Source organism: Doryrhamphus excisus, linkage group LG17 (assembly GCF_037039965.1).
Source record: "Doryrhamphus excisus strain RoL-2023G ecotype Guam linkage group LG17, RoL_Dexc_Guam_v1.1, whole genome shotgun sequence".
Classification (NCBI taxonomy): domain Eukaryota; kingdom Metazoa; phylum Chordata; class Actinopteri; order Syngnathiformes; family Syngnathidae; genus Doryrhamphus; species Doryrhamphus excisus.
The window spans coordinates 7,786,295-7,806,840 of NC_136373.1; the positions used below are offsets into that span (position 1 = coordinate 7,786,295).

A 20,546-nucleotide genomic window follows, 5' to 3' on the forward strand; every position below is an offset into this window, starting at 1 on the left:
TGATCATTTGTAGAGCTGTAGAGGTAGAATAGAGCTGAGGCCAGAATGCATACTAGTTTGTTTTTCCTTGTAATTATCGAAAAGTCAAATAAACAATTTCTTATCCACTGAAAACCTGACTGGCTTGTGTCCACTCATTTAACGGGACATCAGAACAAAGGTGTTGCACATAAACGGTGAGTCTTAAAATAGAATGGGAATTTTGATTTTTTTTTCTATTTTTTGCTGCTTTGTGTTAAATATGAATGCAGACTCCAGCTCTTCTGTCTGTTGGACGGACTAAAAAGCTTAATACACTACATTTACCACCCACAATATGACAGTAGAAACCTTATGCATACCTTTATGAATGTGTTGAGGATAAAATATATTTGTATTCATGGTAACGTTTACACAATAATTGGGGGGAGTGGGGATGGTCAGGTAGTCCCACCATGACGTCATTAACAAACGGACTCTTGATTTGTCAGGCCCTACTCGGAAGTGATGGTTGTTGTAAGATGGTGAACTGCTGATAGCCCATTGACTAATGGCGAGGGTTTAAGTCTACCAATCCTCCTCTCGCAGTTCGCGTCGTCCTTCGTAACAGCGGGTGGAGAAAGGTAACTTGAATGAATGCTTTTACGTTTTTGTGCCGTATACTGTCATGCATTTACAATGCGAACCAGCTTCACGTTAGCTTTGCTAGCTCAGCGTAGATGTAGCAGCTGTGTCCGTCACCATTCAACTTGTTGCTCGTCGGTCAAGTCGGGGGAGGTATTTTAATGTAGTTATTATACCGTATTATGAAACGCTATCATCATGGCGGATAATCCGCTAATCAGCGAAGATAGGTGTTTTACAAAGCCAGCTACAGCTAGTTACATAATTATTAAGTAGAACAGTGAGTAGCTGTCAATTTAATTACTAATTTAGCTAGCACACAACTGGCATGATCAAATTAGATTGTGACACTAGATCACTTATTCGAACATTTATTTTTGTGCACTGTCCGTAATTTTCACTGCTAAATGATGATTTGTGTTCACATGTACTGTAATCGGGTAATCGTAACGAGATTATAAGTAGCAGAGTAACCAAAAACAAAAATAAGAAATAGGAACAATTTATTAAAAATTTTATATAAACTCAGTCAGGGTGTTCATCGGCCGATTAAATGTAAGTGTTCTTAAAAAGTCCAAATCTGTACCAAAGTCTATCATTTCTGTCTTTTAACATAGTAGGATTGTTGACCTGCACAAGCGGGGCTATTACTGCCGAGGTTAGACGCAGCTTTGAGCGATACCGGTGTAGAGTCGACCAATGAAAATGACTTACACCGGTCTGAATGATAAACCTAAACAAGCGGAGTTGCTACATAAGATGAATTAAATCATGTCGTCGTGAGGAGAAGGAATATTCGTGTGAGGAGGTATTTACTCGGCGGAACGTACCGTTGTCACTATAAACACTACTGGCTGTGCCTGACTCCGGGGTCTGCGAAGGCCAAGCGTTCGGAGGCTCCTCCTCCTGCCTTGTGAATTCAGACAGTCTGAACACTTCCTGGTTGTGTCACGTGTTCTCATGTTTACCCTGACGTCCTTCCTGAATGACATCTGCCTTCAATCGCGAGTTAAGTAGGAACATAACTCAAGTAAAGACGAACAAACTAAATTTCAATTATAGGAGGTTCGTTTTTTACGTTTCTGCACATTTATCTCCAGCTCACAGCTATTAAATAGTAGTAATATTAATAGCTCCTTTATTTAGTTATTACTTTTTGGCTACTTTGTTCATTTGTACAACACAAAATATATTTTGTACATTTATAACATATTGTAACACTCTACGCTCCGCCAAACACCAGACCAGATGGGCGGAACAACTGCCGTTTTTTAAATTAAGGTCCAAGAACAATGATTCCTAACAAGTGCTACTGTTGCGGCCGTAACCCACGCCTATAACTCTCACTTCCTGTCCGTCACCCCTTTTCCTTCCCAAACCCGGAACATATCTCTCCATAGCAACACATGCGCAAATACAACACATAGCACATAATACCCTTAAGGGTCATTACAATTAAAATTTTTTAAATGCTGGACTTATATTTTATATTGTTTACATTCCAAAAATATTGTGACATATGTTAAGGTCCAGATCGCCCAACCCTAATTTAAAATGTTTTCAAAGTCCATTATGGTTATATGACATAAAGGCCAGGTAGGTCACTTGAATGCTGCATTGCATGTTTTTTTTTATCCTGAGTTTGGTTTGTAAATGATCTTCCGTGCCAAATCAACCCCATGTGTAATCAAGACAGATAGCTGTTGACAAGTAGGTGTAACCCCCCCTGAATAATGGATGTGCCCTGGCAGATAACTTGAGATGGACGGTGCAGAAGAGGTGCGAGTGACTAATACCCCTTACTGCTGGCCTGCCCACGACACTGGGAACATTGCTGGAACCCGCCTGGCTCGACGCAGCAGGAAGGCCCGCAGCCTGAGCACTTCCTCGGCCAGCACCTCGTCTGAATACAGGTAGTGTACTACGAGGCTTTTACTTCTAAATCAGTTAAAAATGTTGTTTGCTCAGTTGCAAATAATACGGTTGGGGTTTATTTTTACTCGGCATTCAACAAAATGTCTGTGATTAATTATAGGACACAGTGGTTCCCATTGGACTGCTATGTATTTGTGGCGGTGGTGATATAATGACATCATTACAGAATTTGCATGTAATTGTAATGGGCGCGGCTGCACGGCAGTCAGTACTCCGGTTTCCTCCCACATTCCAAAAACATGCTAGGTTCATTGGCGACTCCAAATTGTCCATATGTATGAATGTGAGTGTGAATGGTTGTTTGTCTATATGTGCCCTGTGATTGGCTGGCCACCATTCCAGGGTGTCGCCCAAAGACAGCTGGGATAGGCTCCAGCACCCCCACAACCCAGTAGAAGCAGTAGAAAATGAAAGAGGAATAACATAGGTGACAAAATGTAAGTAAAACATGAAAAGCACAACAAATGAGCTCCTTTTGTTGCTTCTTTTTGTTGTTGTTTTTTTGTCACAAACAAGACCTGGCATCTCTCTGTGGAGTTTGCTTTATTTGGGTTAGGTGTTTCCCCCTTGTTAGACAGGTTAGTGAAGCTATAAAGTCAGCCTTTTGTGTGCTTGACTTTTTGTTGGCTCTGTTTACAATAAAGTTGTTTGGAATTCAGAACAAGTGATTAACCATGTGATTTGATCAGCATGGGTTAGAGTGTTGCACCTGGGTGTGTCCAAGTGTTAAATGCCCTATTTGGACAGAATATAAAATCATATGCTTGAGCTGCACTGTGATGGTTACAAAAAACACTTCCAGAGTTGCCTTGTGAAAGGATCTATGTTGCATCATGCCGCACATTGCATGAAACCCTGTGTCACCATTCATCAGTCATGAGTGTCTTCAAAGAAATACATGGGTTGAAAAAAGGCTCAAATGTTTGTTCCCTGTCAAGGTTTCCAAAGCCTTGTGGGTATGCTTTAGCAAGTTGATGGGGGTTTTTCTCTGAGGGGGAAGTGAAACATTAAGGGTTTGTTAACCTTTGCCCTCAACAGGTTATCCTAACACTGCAATTTTGTGTGAAAGGATACAAAGATGCATGAAAAACATTGTATTCCATGTTGAAAACACAGTCCCACTTTTCTTCAAAGACGCTTATTTGTGACATTGGAGTACGCAGTAATGGATCTAGAATATATGGATGTATGAAAACTTGAATATTTTAACCTTTCTGTCCAAAAAAAAGTATTACGTTTATTTTAATGTGCTTATTGGAGCACTAATATTTTTTATATTTTCTTGTGTCTTCTTTTTTTTCACGTCCATTAAAAGATTAGGATTGTTGGGGACCCTAAAAAAGCCAATAACGCTCTTTTGTTTCCCTTCAGGAGGACCCAGTCATTACACGGACCAAGCCCTGTGACTACATTTGGCCCAAAGGCATGCATGCTACAGAACCCACACGCTGTAATGTAAGTACACCAGAGGTTACTGTTGCTTTAAAGGTTGGAGAGACCATGACTTGCTTTCTGAGGTTCAGAATAAAAAAAGCTACACTGTGGAATCCTCCTTGCTGTCTGTCTGAAATCATATACAAAATTCAGTTCTCAGGTGCGATACTACAGTGACCACGTCTAAAAGCGATCCAAGGAATTGTTGTCATTAACATATTATACATTGAACATCTGTTTCCTGTAGTTAAAAAAAGGTATGCAAAAAGAGAGAAACTGCAGTGCAGTTCTAAACCACTGCAAACGACAACAGCTATTATGAACATATGGTCACGTGAATCCCTATCTTGCGGTGTCAATGAAAACTGAGCTTTATTATTCCTTATAAGGGCATATTTGTTCTACAGCTGTTGTATTGGGCGGCGTGATTAGACAGTTCAGGTGTACTTTGTGTATCTCATGTTTCATGATGAAAATGCCAGCCAGCAGACTCAAAATGAGTTTTTGCTTTGAATTTGCACAAGGCAGGGTTAGTTTTATCCACCTGGGACTGCACTATCATGTTTAATTCAAGACTGCAGGGGTTGTTTTGCCTTTTTCCACACTGTCGTGCCAGTGTGGCCCAAAAGGCTTTGTTCTTTTGAAGCCCTCATTGACTCTATGGACGAGGTGTGGTTGTGAAACTGCGATGGCATGCACACACCCTGAAGTGAAGATAATGATCTGACTATATTTTATCCTTAGATGTACTCATTGCGCTTCATTAGCGAGAGCATGCCAAGAGCCACAGCGGCAGTGTCATTTCAACTGTTTGTTGCACAAATCAAATACAGGTCTGACAGTTAAATTGGTATCTTCTGTCCGACTTCATAAAAATGTCTCACGCATACATTATGGAGTTCTCCGGCAAACACAAACAGGTGACATCTTGCCTTGAGCCAATTCTGCGTTCACGCTCATTGTGAATGCAAACACAAACACACATACATGACTTGGATGCTGATTGTACTACGTTACACAGTCCCAGCGACTATTTATAAAACATTCTTCGTTCTCATACAAGGAGCCCATCAGAAGATCATGTAGATACAAGTTTGTGCCCCTACAAATATTTAGTAACGCCTCTTGTCTGCTCTTAAGAGCCTTGTTTTTTTTAAAGGCTGCTGCATAACCAAAGAACACAAAAAGATAATTCAGCGTCTTTCAACAGCAATAACAATACATGAGACTCATTGTCTCTACTGGGTTTCCCCTGACCGGCTTGCCACACATTTTGTTTGATTTCAGAGTAGAGATCAACCCTTTCCCAACTGTCAGTTTCTGCATTTTATACCAGAAATGTTTGGCATTTGTACAATGTATCCTTTTAAACGAAACTGCTGGTAGTTCCACTTTATGTAAGGTTGTTACGATCCAAAGATACACATCATTCACCCTTTTAACAGTATTCACTTCCCCTTGCGTAACCATTTTCTTGACAAACACGAGTTTGAGAAACGTTTTGACATGATTTCATTTTCAACATAAAGTCGAAGCCCTTGCTTCTCGGTCATTTGTTTTGAAACTCACTCACACACTTTGAACTCCTTTCTTCCCTCTCGTATTTCCTGTTTGTATGCAGCCTGTCAAGAGGTAGAGCACTTGCTTCTGGGCAAAGCAAAGGAGCTTCGCTAACTGTGAAACACACCTGAAATAAAAAAATAAATAAAAGAAAGAAAGGCCTTCCCTGAAATGGGCGTGCTTAAAAGCCCAGCAGAGTGTGGGCAGGGCCCAGCGGAGTCTTAAAACCAGCGAGAGGTTTGATTCAGTAGCAGAATGCACCGGCAGGCTTTAGTCTTAAGTCCTCACTGGGACAAATATAGAAGCCGTGCGTATAGATAGTAAGGTTGTTAGCTGAGGCCCCCCCACCACAGCGTACACAGGCTTAGCCCAGGTATCTACTAGACCACCGGAACAGGCTCGGCGACTCGTGTCTCGTATTCAAGGATGCCTTTGGGGCTAGGATGGTTCTTGGAGGGTTCTCCAGCTGAAGCAGCATCGGCAGAATCCATTCCAGTCACATGTGTACAGCCATGAAGGTGTTATTGCAGGACCTGGCAGGCAACAACAAGGAGAATAAAATGTGGAAATGGTGAGAGGGCTTTTCATTTTCTTTGTCACTTTGTCAAAGCTGATGGGACTTGTTTACTGCATGGAATATTTATCACCAATACGGATATTTAAAGAAACACTGATTTATCTATGCATTAGTAGCTTATTAAAAATTGAGATTTCCTAAAACTCCAGCTTCAGCATGAGTGTGTGCACAGCTTTTGCGTCATCAGAAATATGCAACATTATGTTGTGTTTTTAAGGCTTATTTAACAACAGAATATGACGTTATTGACTCACAGGTGTACTGAAGGTTCTCTGTTGCCACTTTCATTTTAATGAATGCATTATTTGCTTAATTGATTGTCATGAATAGTATCCATTCTGTGGATTGTTTGTCTTATAGATTGAAAATAGTGTTGTGGAGTTTCCTGATTATTTTTTAACCCACTTTCTTTAGTATCTTCTGACTCTATACTAAACTGACTAATATTTAAACTTTTCTTGATTATGAATTTTCCCCATATTTGACATTTCTGACCTCCTGCATGCAGCAACAACTTTTCTATACACTATGATGTGACTATATGAGACCAATTTTCTTACAGAAGATGAAAATATTTTGCCTGGATCCGACACCATTTTACTTTTCTTCTTCTGGCAGATTATTTAGCTTATTTTATTTTAAATAATGCATCTCAGATTTTAGTACAGTTGTCCCTCGCTAAACCATAGTTCGAAAATTGTTCGTTCACTCTGCCGCGGTATGTAAGCAAATCTTTTTTTCCCCAAATTCATCATTTTCAAGCATAAAAATGGTAAAATGTACTAAAATACAAATACAGTATAAACCAGAAGTTCCATTTATGTAGATATTTTTTTCACAGTGAAGGTCCGAACCTCATTTTGCCTTAAATTGCATCAAACTAGCGCCTACGAATATCATATGTATTGCAACCCTGCACATCACCCTATTGTTTCGATACAACACAATGATCATGGCACATAGTTTTTAAAAGGAAACGGGACCAACATTCACATAAATACTGAAAGGTTTGACTGTACAAACAATGGATGAAGACAGAGGCTTATGTTTACAGTTATTTGTATACTTCTCTGATAAAATATTAGATAATAATTTAATAAGTATCTCATTAAAAACTGCAACTGTGATCAAACGTCCACCACGTGATGTGGATCAAACCAAGAGTCAATCCCCCCCAGGGCGGCATTCAAGCCAGATCAAGTGATTTCCCATTCACTTGACTTGCCTGTAAAGGGCCATCACTGGGTCCCCATCCATTGGGTGATATAACATGTAAGCCATTAAGACCAAAACTAAAATTTAAATTTATTTTAATTAATGCATTATTTTCTTAATTGTCATGAATAGTATGACAATCAATTAAGTAGTATTTAAATTTAAAAACTTAAAAAATAACATTAAAAAATAAAAAATTTAAATGATAAAATTAAGATTAATGTGGTTACCACTTGACTTTTGTTGTCTTTGAACTTGGACTGCATTAAACTGCACAGAATTTGTAGTTTGCAGCACCACTACAAGTGATTTTACCTCATGTACGGTGCCATCCTTCCTGTCAGAGTTTGTACTATACTGTCACTATTTTCCCACCGATGTCATAATCTTCCTTTCTTTTTATGTACGTCATTGATCCCCAAATTGACAGTACTTCTGCAATCAGAGTCTTGTTTATGAAAGGGAATAAAAGTCTTGAGACATAACTGATAAGCATAAACCCACAGAGCTCCACATGTGACCAGTCCAAATGCCACAGTGGGCTGCTGAAGTTCAGCTCTCAGTGGCTGAAATAGCCTTAAGGTAAGTAAGTGAATAAATAAATAAAAACGCAGACTGTGTTTGAGCTTGAGGTTTGTCTGTGTAAGTTCTACAATCAAATAAATTGAGCGGATAGTTGACAAAACATGCAGGGAATAAAATGTTTCAGACTGTGCTACACCCCGGCGGACACCACAAGGGTGTCCACGGGCAGCAGGCTTTCAGCCATAGCCTCTATAATTGGATAGCACCCACACGCTGCTTCCTGCATACGCTTCAGCCGCTTAAGAGGCTCACAAGATGTGCGTTTCACTCCCCCGACGGTGAAAACTGTTGTTTGCCTGTCCACAGGCACATTCAGGACCCCGCCACACAGAGACTGACGTGGAACACGGCCCCCAAGAGCGTCCTCGTCATCAAGAAGATCCGAGATGCCAGCCTGCTTCTGCCTTTCAAGGAGCTCTGCATATTCCTCACGGAGGTATGACGGAAAGTGGATGCTGAACTATTTTTGATCGGTCGGTGATGTCATTTCCCATTCTCTCTTAGGTCAAAAAGATGATTGTTTATGTGGAAAAGAAGGTTCTGGAGGACCCGGCTATTTCCGATGATGAAAACTTTGGGACCATTACAAAGAAATTCTGCACTTTCAGAGAAGGTATGATGATACGGTTAATAAATCCATACAGGCAGTCGTTCATCACGTATAGTAGACTCTGGTTTAACATGCTAAATGTTTTGCCTCCCAACAGATCTGGATGACATCTCCAATCGTGTGGACTTCATCATCTGTCTTGGTGGAGATGGAACTTTGCTGTACGCTTCCTCACTCTTCCAGGTATGAACCATGACTACACATTGTGCAGCTTAATCCATCTACAAGTACTGTTGTGTAAGGCAGCGCTACTATGCTGTGCAGGAGAGTGTCCCCCCAGTGATGGCCTTCCATTTGGGCTCACTGGGCTTCTTGACACCATTTAAATTTGACACCTATCAGTCTCAAGTCACCCAAATTATTGAAGGTATTGTTATGTTTCTACAGCGTTATATAAAGTCTTGAACGACAGGCATTAATTGTTTCTTTAATGTATAGGTAATGCTGCCATAGTGCTGCGTAGTCGCTTGAAAGTCCGAGTGCACCGAGAGCGGGAGAAGGGAGTCTTTCTGACCAACGGGGACGTAGACAGTGGCCACAAAACTGCATACTATCAGGTAACACCTCACGTGCACACAGAGCACGTTAGGTTGTCCAAACATAGACACAGAACAATAAAGGGCCACCTCGTAGTTGGAGAATGAGATAGCTACTTCATGTGGGCTAACCCTGGATGACATCATCATGACTCAGCTGTGGCCTTTGAGCTGAGGAAGGTTGCTTTGCATGGAAATCATATACAGCATCTCAATCACTAAAAGGACATGCAATCTCATTCAAGTGATGAATATGTAATAATCACACACACGCACAACAGATTACAATTTGATGTGACCAGATTGGACAGATAGAAATGTTCAATGCCCTCCCAAAGCACCACTAAGCTGCATAATTAAAAATAAAATGAAATGTAAAACCCCATTTCTGCTGCCACAGCTTTACCTGCTGATGCTTCTTCATCGGCAAAACCAACAACTACGTATATTATAATACAATATTATAGTATTTTTAGGCTATTTTTAGGTTATCGTTTGTGAATGTTCCCAAATGGGCTTTTCTACTCACAGTCATTTGGAATTTTAAAAGGTATCAATCATTCATTCATTTTCTACCGCTTTTTCCTCACGAGGATCGCGGGGTTGCTGGAGCCTATCCCAGCTGTCTTCAGCCGAGAGGCGGGGTACACCCTGGACTGGTGGCCAGCCAATCACAGGGCACATATAGACAAACAACCATTCACACTCACAATCATACCTATGGACAATTTGGAGTCACTAATTAACCTAGCATGTTTTTGGAATGTGGGAGGAAACCGGAGTACTCGGAGAAAACGCACGCTTACACGGGGAGAACATGCAAACTCCACACAAAGATGGCTGAGGGTGGGATTGAACTTGGGTCTACTGTGAGGTCTGCGCGCTAACCACTTGCAGCCGCGTGCACCGTGCAGCCGCGGCCATTACAATTGCATGCAAATTGTGTGATGACGTCATTACATCACCACCACCACAAATACATAGCAGTCCTATGTGAACCACTGTGTCCTATAATTATTCACGGACATTTTGTTGAATGCCGAGTAAAAATAATACCGTATTAAACGCCTTAGCCCGTTATTATTTGTAACTGAGCAAACAAGTTTTTGGAATGTTCTTTACTGAGAAGTTGTTTTTGTTACTGATGCGTTCAGTGCAGCTTGGTTTTTACAGTTTGTGGCTGTACTGTTTTGAAGTGTAAAAACTGAGCAGAGCCGGTACTATGTAGTGGAAAAACAGCATGGATGGTGATGGTATCAAAAACTGTCAACAGGAAGTTGCACATTAATGATTGTGACAATTGTGTTTCAGGTGCTGAACGAAGTGGTGGTGGACAGAGGGCCATCCTCGTACCTGTCCAACGTCGACCTCTTCCTGGACGGACACCTCATCACTACAGTGCAGGGAGACGGTGAGTTGTATTGTCGTGGCGGGGGCTTCCTTATGGGCGTGGCTGTAGACGCGATCCACTGTCTGTTTACAAGGCAAGCTCAGCAAGAGAAAAATATTTTTATCTGTCAATGGCATTATTTTTGTGAAAAAATCCACCAAACTCTTACTGAAGGTCGGAAAACAATCATAGTAAGGTCCCCTTTAAGGCTTAGCAGGAACATGTTGGGGAAAGTCCGCGAGAAAAAGGTGTGTCTCTTCACTGATGACTGGCTTGACTTGAGGCACCAGTATTGCACAACATGGCAGAACTGCAACACATAATCTAGACACGCTAGAATGTGTCACAACTGGCCGTGGCGCATGTGAATGTAATAAAAATGATTTTCTTATACATTATTGGAGGGTTCTACAGTATTGAAGTAGGAAACACTATTGCATTCAAGCAACAACTCGTGCTAAACACAGCAAGGTGGTCCTTGAACTTGTTGCCACATTGTGTCTTTCAGTCAAAAATCCTCAGTAACTGATGTCAAGCTACATTTGTAAAGCTATAAAAAAAAAACGGTTCATCAGACCTTCTGGAATTAATTAATGATCTAAACCCAAGTTTGGCTGTCTGTGTTTGCTGTGTGTGTGTGTTGTGTCCACAGGTGTGATCGTGTCCACACCTACAGGCAGCACAGCATATGCAGTGGCTGCAGGAGCCTCCATGATACACCCCAATGTACCAGCGATCATGATCACTCCAATCTGCCCACACTCACTGTCCTTCAGACCCATCGTGGTGCCTGCTGGAGTGGAGCTGAAGGTACACACACACACACACACACATGCAGAGCGGAGAAAGTAGCTTCACAGTTAGGGTCAAGTAGTTTAGTAATGTTATGTTGCAAGATTAACACTTGACTGTATTTTGCTTCTTGCAAATTAGATACAATTTGATTTTTTTTAGTGTGGAATTTGGCTACTTCATTGTATTGAATGTAAAATATGTATATGTGTTAAATTATTCCTCAGATAATGCTGTCATGCGATGCCAGAAACACAGCCTGGGTGTCGTTTGATGGGAGACGCCGCCAGGAGATCTGTCATGGAGACAGGTTGGTCTACATATTGATGTCCCCACCCACTTAGCGCACAGACAGCAATAAATACTTCCTGGGTCATGGTGGGGGTCAAAAAGGATAATCCTAATGGAGGCTCTTCATCTTCTATGTAACTCATTGAAAAGGTTCTGCAAACAAAACATCATGAAACAAACGCCCAGTGTTGCTTCAATCAGGAAGTCACATGACTCTCTTCTCTTTGCAGTATTACCATCACCACTTCCTGCTTCCCCGTTCCATGCATATGCTTCCGCAACCCGGTCAACGACTGGTTTGAGAGCCTGGCCCAGTGTTTGCACTGGAACGTCAGGAAGAAGCAGAACATCTTCAGCTCGGAGGACGACTTCTGAGCCTTCGGGGGGGTTGACACTTTGTTTGTTCTGTGCTGTTCTGTTTCTTAGCACTTACAGTCATTTCCTACAACAAAACCAGCACCTTTTTTTACTAAAAACAGCTGATTTTTTTAAAAGAGTTTGGCACACTTTGTTTGGGGGTTAGTCGCTTACGCACAATCAATTTGGCGGACGTTTTTGGGGATACTCTTGTGCTCACACATTCATATCGTTATAACACTACTTTGAATGAGTGTTGTAGCGCTTTTTACCCTCAGAGTGTAAACTACCTGGTCAACTATACATTCATGTCACCAAATCTTGCTACATTCTATGATTTGTTTGGAGAAAGTGAACCAGCATTGCAAACTGTGCCTTACATAATCATTATTATTATTATTATTATTATTGTAACACTGGTATCATGAATGTATGGAAATAACACATCAACGTTTACGTCATGCTTATTTTTCTACTTCAGCAATCATACACATAAATAGTTACACTCAGCTGTATTTTTATGATGAATACAATCTGTTTATATTTTATAGAAAATTCCTCTCAAGCCATAGCAATAGATGTGTGTGTGTGAGTGCGTGCGCACGTACGTGTGTGGCCTAATCAGACATATCTTGTCGCCATGGCAACATTCCGTTGCATTTTGAAATGAAATAGAAGATGAGCAAGAGGACCAACCGAGCTCTTAAAAGTCAGAGTATATATTGTACATACGTGACACTTTAATAAGATGTATTTTGTAAAGACTCTTTTAAAATTCACCTGTTTACATTGCATCATTGGGGAAAATAAATCTTGTTTGGTACTTTATTAACCATGTTGTCAATCGCAGCTCAGAAGGACATCACAAAAAAGTACTGTAAAATACAATATTGTTTCATCTCATTTGAATGCTTCAGCCTTTTTATTTGGATCTGAATGTTTCCTTCCAAAACACGCAAACAAGGCACAGAATATTCTGGAAAAATATTCAGAAACAGCACATGTTTTTTTTATATATTTTCCACCATATTTAAGTAACCTTCAACATAAAGATTGCAGTGATGTGAAAAATCTTAAATCCTTGCATTTTCTATTAGAGTCGCAGGGGTATGCTGACTTTGGGCAAGACCGATCTGGAACAAATACTACAGATTATGCCAACGTGGAAATGGAAAAGGGCTTAAACATCATATATGATGCCATGAGAAGCTCTAAAAACTGGTATGACTTCATAGACAATGTATAGCTGGAGTTGATTTCCCAAAAGGACCAAACCAAGTAGAACAACAGACCACTGTGCCACCTTAATGGACAATATATTCACCAGTGACTGCAGCAGGAGACAATTTTTGTTTACTAAACCGTGAAAATGTGACTCCATGATCAGGTCTTTGTGTGCTGTAGTGACCTTTGACCCCTGACTCCTTGTTACTTGCTCCCTGCAAAGATGTGTGTTCAGTCAGATGTGACGCTCTTTCACAAACAAATCATCCGTTGGTGCCCTATACGACCAATAATGGGCTGACGGACGTTGGATCCAATACACCATGTTATTTTGGCCATTTACAACTAATATCAATTTTGATTGAAACAAACCCAACTATGATAGAAAGCACCAGTTTGCTGCCAGCTTGAACACGAATCTCAATTTTCGTCGCTTTTGAAAATTACCAGAGGCATTGAATGCCTCGTGAGCAGAAGCCGAGCCAGTTATCTTAATAATTCAATTGTTCTTCCCGGAACCCATACATTTTACTTAACAAATAAAACACAAAATGGCATCATTCAAGTCTGTTAAATGATAATTATTTGGATGGTATTTCACTTCATGTCTCAATTTTTACGTTTAATAACATGAAACATAAGGTATATTTAAAGATTATGACGGAATTCAACAAAAAAATCCCCAAATGTTGACAATTATGTTTTATTTTGAAGGCGTGCCATTTTTGCCACAAAGACAAACTTGACGCTATTAGCCGCCACGTCCAAAAGTCAGTCCTCGCAGATAAGCGTCAGATTAGACAATGTTAGTCTGCTTTGGATTTTGCGTTAAACGACTCCCTCTCATACTGTGGACACTAAAATGAAGACTCGACTGTCCTCGAATCTTCACAATCCACATAATTTCAGCCCACGTTGCCTCGACAGCCGCTAGCTAAAGTCAACGTTCTACTTCCTGCTTGTGTTCGACCCTCTGTCGAAGGGTGAACACACTTTCGAACACACAGTTCGTGGTAAGCTTCTGTTGTCTCTTTTAATATTAAGCCTTTTGTGCATTATCGATTGCTAATGTGTTTAATTTCCTGAATGATCTGGGTTCGATGTTTATAATGGTTGGACTAGCAGACGTGTTGCCATGAATAGCGGCTGATGAACATTAAACAGTAGTTTAATGAGTAGTCTGTTATTTGCAGACCAAAAGTGGAATCGTTTGGAATACTTAAAGCTACAGCGTTACTCACACGAGGTGCGTTGACATTCTCTTGTTTACTTTTTGTTGCATTGCAGGTGCAGCATCAATAACAGGATGTCTCAAGAACATCAGAAGATGACTTAGTCATACAGGCATTGCTGCAGAGCCCCCTTTGCTTATTTTCTGTCAGGCCCTTCATCCTTAGAGGGGTCCATGGCAGCAGGGGCAATGCCTGCCAGCAGGCACTCACTGTGGCGCTTCCTGGTACCGTTTCACATCCCTCAGGAGCGAGTGGTGTTGGCCCGCAGTGAGAGTCTACCAAGTGATCAGGTGCTGAAGATCACGGTCACAGAGACCACTGTGATCCAGGCAGGCCCCGGAGTCTGGAAACGGCGTTCCCTTGCCTACCTGTGCCTCTGGTACTTCTTCAGCTTCTGCACCCTCTTCCTCAACAAGTATATCCTGTCGCTGCTGGAGGGGCAGCCGAGCATGCTGGGTAGGAAACAAGCATATGGTCAGACACATGCCATCATAACCAATTTATTAACTATACAGGCAAAAGTCTTAAGTAAACCCAGATAGACGTTCCTGTCTTTTCCCCTTGTCCATCCTAGGTGCTGTTCAGATGCTCTCCACCACCATCATTGGCTTTCTCAAGATGTTCATGCCCTGCTGCCTGTACCAACACAAGTCCAGGAACGACTTCCCCCCCAACTTCATCATGATCATGCTCTTTGTTGGACTGATGAGGTAAGGTGCTTCTTACAGCCGTGCAGCACATCCAGGATAGACTTAACCTTGCTAGTTCTGCTGCCAACAGTACGGATCTGTAAAGGATCCCATTCAATAGTTGACTGACATCTGTGTGTCTAGCTGCACCCTCAAATAAACACCTATCACTCGAGATACTGTTACATGTCATCATCAATGTACTCTTGCCTGATCACAGCATGTATACCAAATGAAAAACCATTCAAATAGGTGTGTCCCATAACGTGCATTGTTAACTAGCTCATATGAACTTTTTCTGGTGTTATAAAGGGAAAGAAATATGTACTCATGTTTCACATAAGGATTGTGAATGATGAGTTTCCTTTCCAATACTTTGTTACTTGCTCAGTGGTTAAGTTACTTGTTTTAATCTGGTTCTGACAAACTTTGTACTGGTTTGCCAGGTTCACCACAGTGGTTTTGGGCTTGGTCAGCCTGAAAAACGTGGCGGTGTCATTTGCAGAGACTGTGAAGAGCTCCGCACCCATCTTCACTGTCATCATGTCCAGGCTGATTCTTGGGGAGTACACAGGTATCAAAATAAGTCATATTAACTCATTCGCTACCAAAGACGTATTTGTACGTCTTTTACGTTTAAGAGGTGATGATGCAACTCTACAAAGAAGAGAGCATGTTTGATGCAGTTTTGAGCCGAAAAATGACCAGGAAGTGGCAGAAATGCATTTTATAAGACCTCGGCCTGTATCTTTTCTGTCCCTTGGGGGGGGGCATGACAGAAAATGTTTGAGAAGCATTAGCCACGTTTACATGAGTTTTTCTTTTTCCGAATGGAATCTTTCCAAATGACCTTTCCGAAAACAATGGTATACATGGAAAGGAATATTCCAATCTCTTGTCTACATGCGCTATAATTAAAACAGAATAGTCAATGGGGCATACGCAGTAAAACGTAAACATCAGCATCACGTGATACCGACTTCCCCTTAGTTTTTCTTTCACATGTTGGAATAACTCCGTATTTCCAGTTTTCCGTTCATCCAGTCTTGAAATTAGTTTGGATCAAAAACAAACTTTCCGCAGCAGTCCAGTGCCGATTGCTCGCCTCCATTTGTAAAACTGAAGAACGTCTCGAGCTGCGTGTTACGTCATATCTTGCATGCGCTGAAAGAACGCACCCGGGATAAATTTAACAAATTCAATCTTGCTAATATTTTATAATTAAACTCAGGACATGTTTTATATAGATATATATTTTCTTTTTTAATAAAACTGGACTTGTGAATAAAGTATAGAAGTGTTTAGACAGATGGTGGTAATGCGCATGAAAGCTGCTTGCCAACCGCCAATAGACAACAGAAGAAAAACACCACGAAGAAGAACGCACCCTGACAACTTTCCGTTTGAGCGGCTACAAGATACCTCAATCGGATTGGGGAAAGGAATATTCCACCCCTGTGAATCCGATTCAATCCGATTCAGATTGGCACTTGAGGTGTATACAAAGGTTACATTCTTTCCATTTAAGCAAATTAAACGAATGCAATTGGAATATTTGGGTCCATGTATATGTGGCTAAAATCATCAAAAAAAATGGTTGGCGCCGAGAGGGACGGCTTTTAAAAAATGTCTGGGATCAAATGAGTTAAATACATCAGCTATTCACTTGTGTTAAGTCACTTTGGAAATATCTACGTGGATAAGATGTGGTCAATACCAGATTGACAGCAGTACTGCAGCTGTAAACAATATGATCAGATAGTCTGTGAACTGCTAATTGCGTGCCAAACTAGCTAGCCTCTTATTTCGGTGCTCCCCCTACAGGCCTGTGGGTGAACCTCTCCTTGTTTCCCGTCATGGCGGGCCTGGCGCTCTGCACGGCCACAGAGCTGAGCTTCAACATGCTCGGATTCTCCGCCGCGCTCTCCACCAACATTATGGACTGGTACGAAGAGGGGGGGGAGGTTAATAAGCTTTGCTTCTTCCTACTCCTTTTAGACATGTGAAGTGTGAATTGTATTGTTATGTATTCCATTGTAACTTCATGTATGCTGAAATATAATGTAACCATTAGCATTAGCAACCCCCACCTAGCTAGCCACGGCACTGTGAAACTTAACCTTCTCTCCCCCCGATTAGTTTACAGAACGTATTCTCCAAGAAACTACTGAGTGGTGACACGTACAAGTTCAGGTAAAAACAAAAGCCACAGTATGTACGGTAGAATTCCACTTTTCTGATTTTCATTTCCCTGTTGCAGCCCTCCGGAATTACAATTTTACACAAGTGCAGCAGCAATCATCATGCTCATCCCAGCCTGGATTTTCCTCTTGGTAGGTTCTTGGTCTTCAGTGAAGGTAAAAGTGAACCTAGATGTCCGTTTATCCCTTTCATTCATCATTATATGTATTTATATGCATTTGAAATTGTCAGTCAGACCTTCTGGAACAAATTAACGACGCTAACCAAGGTTTCACTGGAGTTACGTGTAATATTTACCAAAACATTCAAAATGGCCACACTGGCAGCCCCTTTCGTGCTTTAAACCCGTAAAGGAATTACAGTGCGGTGGTCGTCCAGCCGTGAGGCCTCCATCACTACATACTTGAACCTCCCTGTCCCCAGTGTGAATATTGTCTGTTTTTCAGGAAACGCCAATGACTGAGAAGAGTGGACAGAGCTTCACCTTCAGTCGGGATATCATCTTGCTGCTGCTCTTCAATGGTGGCCTGTTCCACCTGCAGAGCGTCACAGCCTATGCTCTCATGGGACGCATTTCCCCGGTTACTTTCAGGTAGCGTACACACTTGTATCCACTGAGGCTGGCGAGAGATTATTTTTGGCATCGGTGAAGTCCAGATGGACTCAGTAGATTGATGGTTAAGAATTAGTGTGGAATGGAGTGCACTACTTGGTTGCTACCAGCAGAGGCGCTGTTGTTTACTGTCTAAAGCAGGGGTGGGGAACTTTTTGACTCACGGGTCGCATTGATTTAACAAAATTGACAGGGGGGGCAGACTACATAGTATTTTACATGTAACGGTAAGTGTCATGCAATCTGCTATATGTGCACTTTGAGATCATTTATTTGATGTAAAGTGTGTTATAAATAAATGTATTGTTGTTATTATTATTATTATTATTATTATTATTATTAATATTATCAATAAAATAATAATAATAAAAATTAAATTTATTTAAATTAAATTTCATTCAATTTATTATTATTATTAATAATAATAACTAACAATACATTTTGTTTAAATAGAATTATATGTTTAAATTAAATGTGTTATAAATTAAATGTATTATTATTATTATGAATAAAACAAAATAATAATAATTACAATAAATTTAATTTTAATTTATTTGAATTAAATTTTATTCAGTCTATTGTTATTATTTTTGTTATTTATTATTGTTTTATTTTTTATTATTATTTTTCTATTATTATTAGTAATAATATTAATAATAACAATTAAATTCATAATACATTTAATTTAAACACATTTAATTTAATTTAACTTTTTTCAGGAGCATTTTGTAAACAACAGACCACATCAAATAACGAAATTGATAAAACAGCTACTCCAGCCATCAAAAGGTTGGCTCAAGCCATGATGCCAGGTTGTATGTTGAGTTTAAATTAAATACTTTGGAAAGAACAGGTGGGCCAGATAAGGCCCCCGGGCCGTAGTTTACCCACCCCTGGTCTAAAGCAACCAATGTGACTATTGGGGCAGCATTACTCAGTTCAATACAACACTGGCATCGAAACAGGAGTTGAGAACATTCAGAGAGATTTCCCCCACTGCTTAAAAAAGAACCAATGAACTGATCATTAACACACATGTAGTCCAATGGCCATCGTCATTAAATGTCATTAAATATGTTTGTACATGCAGAAAACCCCACCTGGAATGAATTGCTTTGTGCTATTGTCCATATCGTGAGAATATATGATGATACTTGTTGATACTATGTTGATACTTGTGTCATCTCTCCCTCAGTGTTGCTAGCACGGTCAAGCACGCCATGTCCGTCTGGCTGAGCGTCATCGTGTTCAGCAATCAGATCACGATGCTCAGTGCCACGGGCACCGTCCTCGTGTTCGTCGGAGTCTTCTTGTACAACAAAGCCAGGCAGGCCCAGAGGGAGCGCTTCCAGGCCATGGCTGCTCAGCAGAACTACAAACAACGAGCGCAGGACCAGGATCTCCAACAAGGCCCTCAGGTTGACTGATGACTTTAAATGGAATGGAGGCTTAGGATGATGCATATATTCCAGTAATGGAGGACCAACTGATAATATTTACTTGATCAACTTTTCAGGTATGATTCCACCTCCTGTGGGACATTCCTTTGCAACACTCAAGCCACTAAAAAAAATGGGGAAGCTCAGGGTGTCCATCTTTTTAGCTACGTGACTTGAAATCTTCCAACTTCAGTGTGCTAGCTAATATCTTGTGTGGGACAGCAGCTACTGGATGTACGGCAGCCATAGTCCTATAGGTATGCATGCCCAGCAGACGCGGCAAGGACTAGATCTAGACCACTTGGACACATTTGGAAGGCTTGTCTGAAACACATGGCAGGCAGATTTTTGCATTCTGGGAATGCTAATCCTCAATCGACCTTTCCCCAGAGCATGCTGGGTTTGAAGCTGAGGCACCTTAAAGAGGTGAAACAAGAGTTTGAATAAGTGACTGTAGTGTTGTAACCCCCCCCCCCCCACACACACACACAAAAAATGCACAAAATAGAGTGTCTTACGCATGAAAATATAGCAAATGGGCAAAAGTACTGAGACACTTGGCCACTACAGATGCAGGGACTTTTGTCCATATTAAGTCCATTTAACTCAAAAAGGTTTTCATTCCCTTCATAAACACTTGAATGTCACACGTTGAAGCAAAAGGCACCCTGACGACCAATCTAAAAAAAAAAAAAATTATTTCTCTGTAATCATGACAAGCATTCCTTCAGGCTAGTGCTCGGGAAATGTTTGCTCCTTGTGTTTTTTTTTGGCACTTTCCTCAACAAGCAGGATATTTGACTTGTGTTTGGCACACGACTTTGCCATTTTAAAACCCTCCCTGTGGGTGTTTCATTTTCCTACTCTCAATTTGACTTTTTTTTAATGCTTCCTTAAGGCAAATATTCAAAATGTCCCGTGTGTATGTTCAGTAGGTAAATAGCTCCAAGTGAACAATGTTGAACGTGTTTATTCATTCAATGTTGTGGAACATGCAAAGAAAAATTTTCCCGCTGGGATAGGCTCCAACATACCCCCGCCACCAATTTATGGAAGGTTCCGGTCCCGGCTATGATAAATTAATTTCCATGCTATAGGATTCAATGTTAATAAATGGTATCTTTTTGTAAAACCTGTTTATGACGTCGACTCCAAATTGTCCATAGGTATGAATGTGAGTGTGAATGGTTGTTTGTCTATATGTGCCCTGTGATTGGCTGGCGACCAGTCCAGGGTGTACCCCGTTTCTCACCCGAAGACAG

The 20,546-nt window shown here is 40.8% G+C and overlaps 2 protein-coding genes across 4 annotated transcripts; both read left to right on the forward strand.

The window, feature by feature from the left end:
- The first annotated feature begins 439 nt into the window (after positions 1-439).
- Positions 440-12,788, forward strand: nadka (NAD kinase a). 2 transcript variants are annotated; one of them, XM_058083672.2, is made up of 12 exons: positions 440-602; positions 2,355-2,516; positions 3,910-3,993; positions 8,216-8,345; positions 8,414-8,522; positions 8,617-8,702; positions 8,784-8,886; positions 8,958-9,076; positions 10,367-10,466; positions 11,098-11,255; positions 11,465-11,547; positions 11,759-12,788. In XM_058083672.2, the coding sequence occupies exons 2-12, from the start codon at positions 2,365-2,367 to the stop codon at positions 11,901-11,903; spliced, it is 1,269 nt and encodes a 422-aa protein (XP_057939655.2). In that variant the 5' UTR covers positions 440-602; positions 2,355-2,364; the 3' UTR covers positions 11,904-12,788. The 2 variants fall into 2 exon arrangements, with proteins under 2 accessions (XP_057939655.2, XP_057939656.2); XM_058083673.2 differs by lacking the exons at positions 440-602; positions 2,355-2,516; positions 3,910-3,993 and adding an exon at positions 5,389-6,103.
- A 1,050-nt stretch (positions 12,789-13,838) lies between these two features.
- Positions 13,839-19,765, forward strand: LOC131137543 (solute carrier family 35 member E2A). 2 transcript variants are annotated; one of them, XM_058085640.2, is made up of 9 exons: positions 13,839-14,122; positions 14,397-14,797; positions 14,916-15,051; positions 15,477-15,604; positions 16,855-16,975; positions 17,170-17,223; positions 17,291-17,387; positions 17,679-17,824; positions 19,041-19,765. In XM_058085640.2, the coding sequence occupies exons 2-9, from the start codon at positions 14,515-14,517 to the stop codon at positions 19,270-19,272; spliced, it is 1,197 nt and encodes a 398-aa protein (XP_057941623.2). In that variant the 5' UTR covers positions 13,839-14,122; positions 14,397-14,514; the 3' UTR covers positions 19,273-19,765. The 2 variants fall into 2 exon arrangements, with proteins under 2 accessions (XP_057941623.2, XP_057941624.2); XM_058085641.2 differs by having other exon boundaries at positions 17,291-17,363.
- Positions 19,766-20,546: the final 781 nt, after the last annotated feature.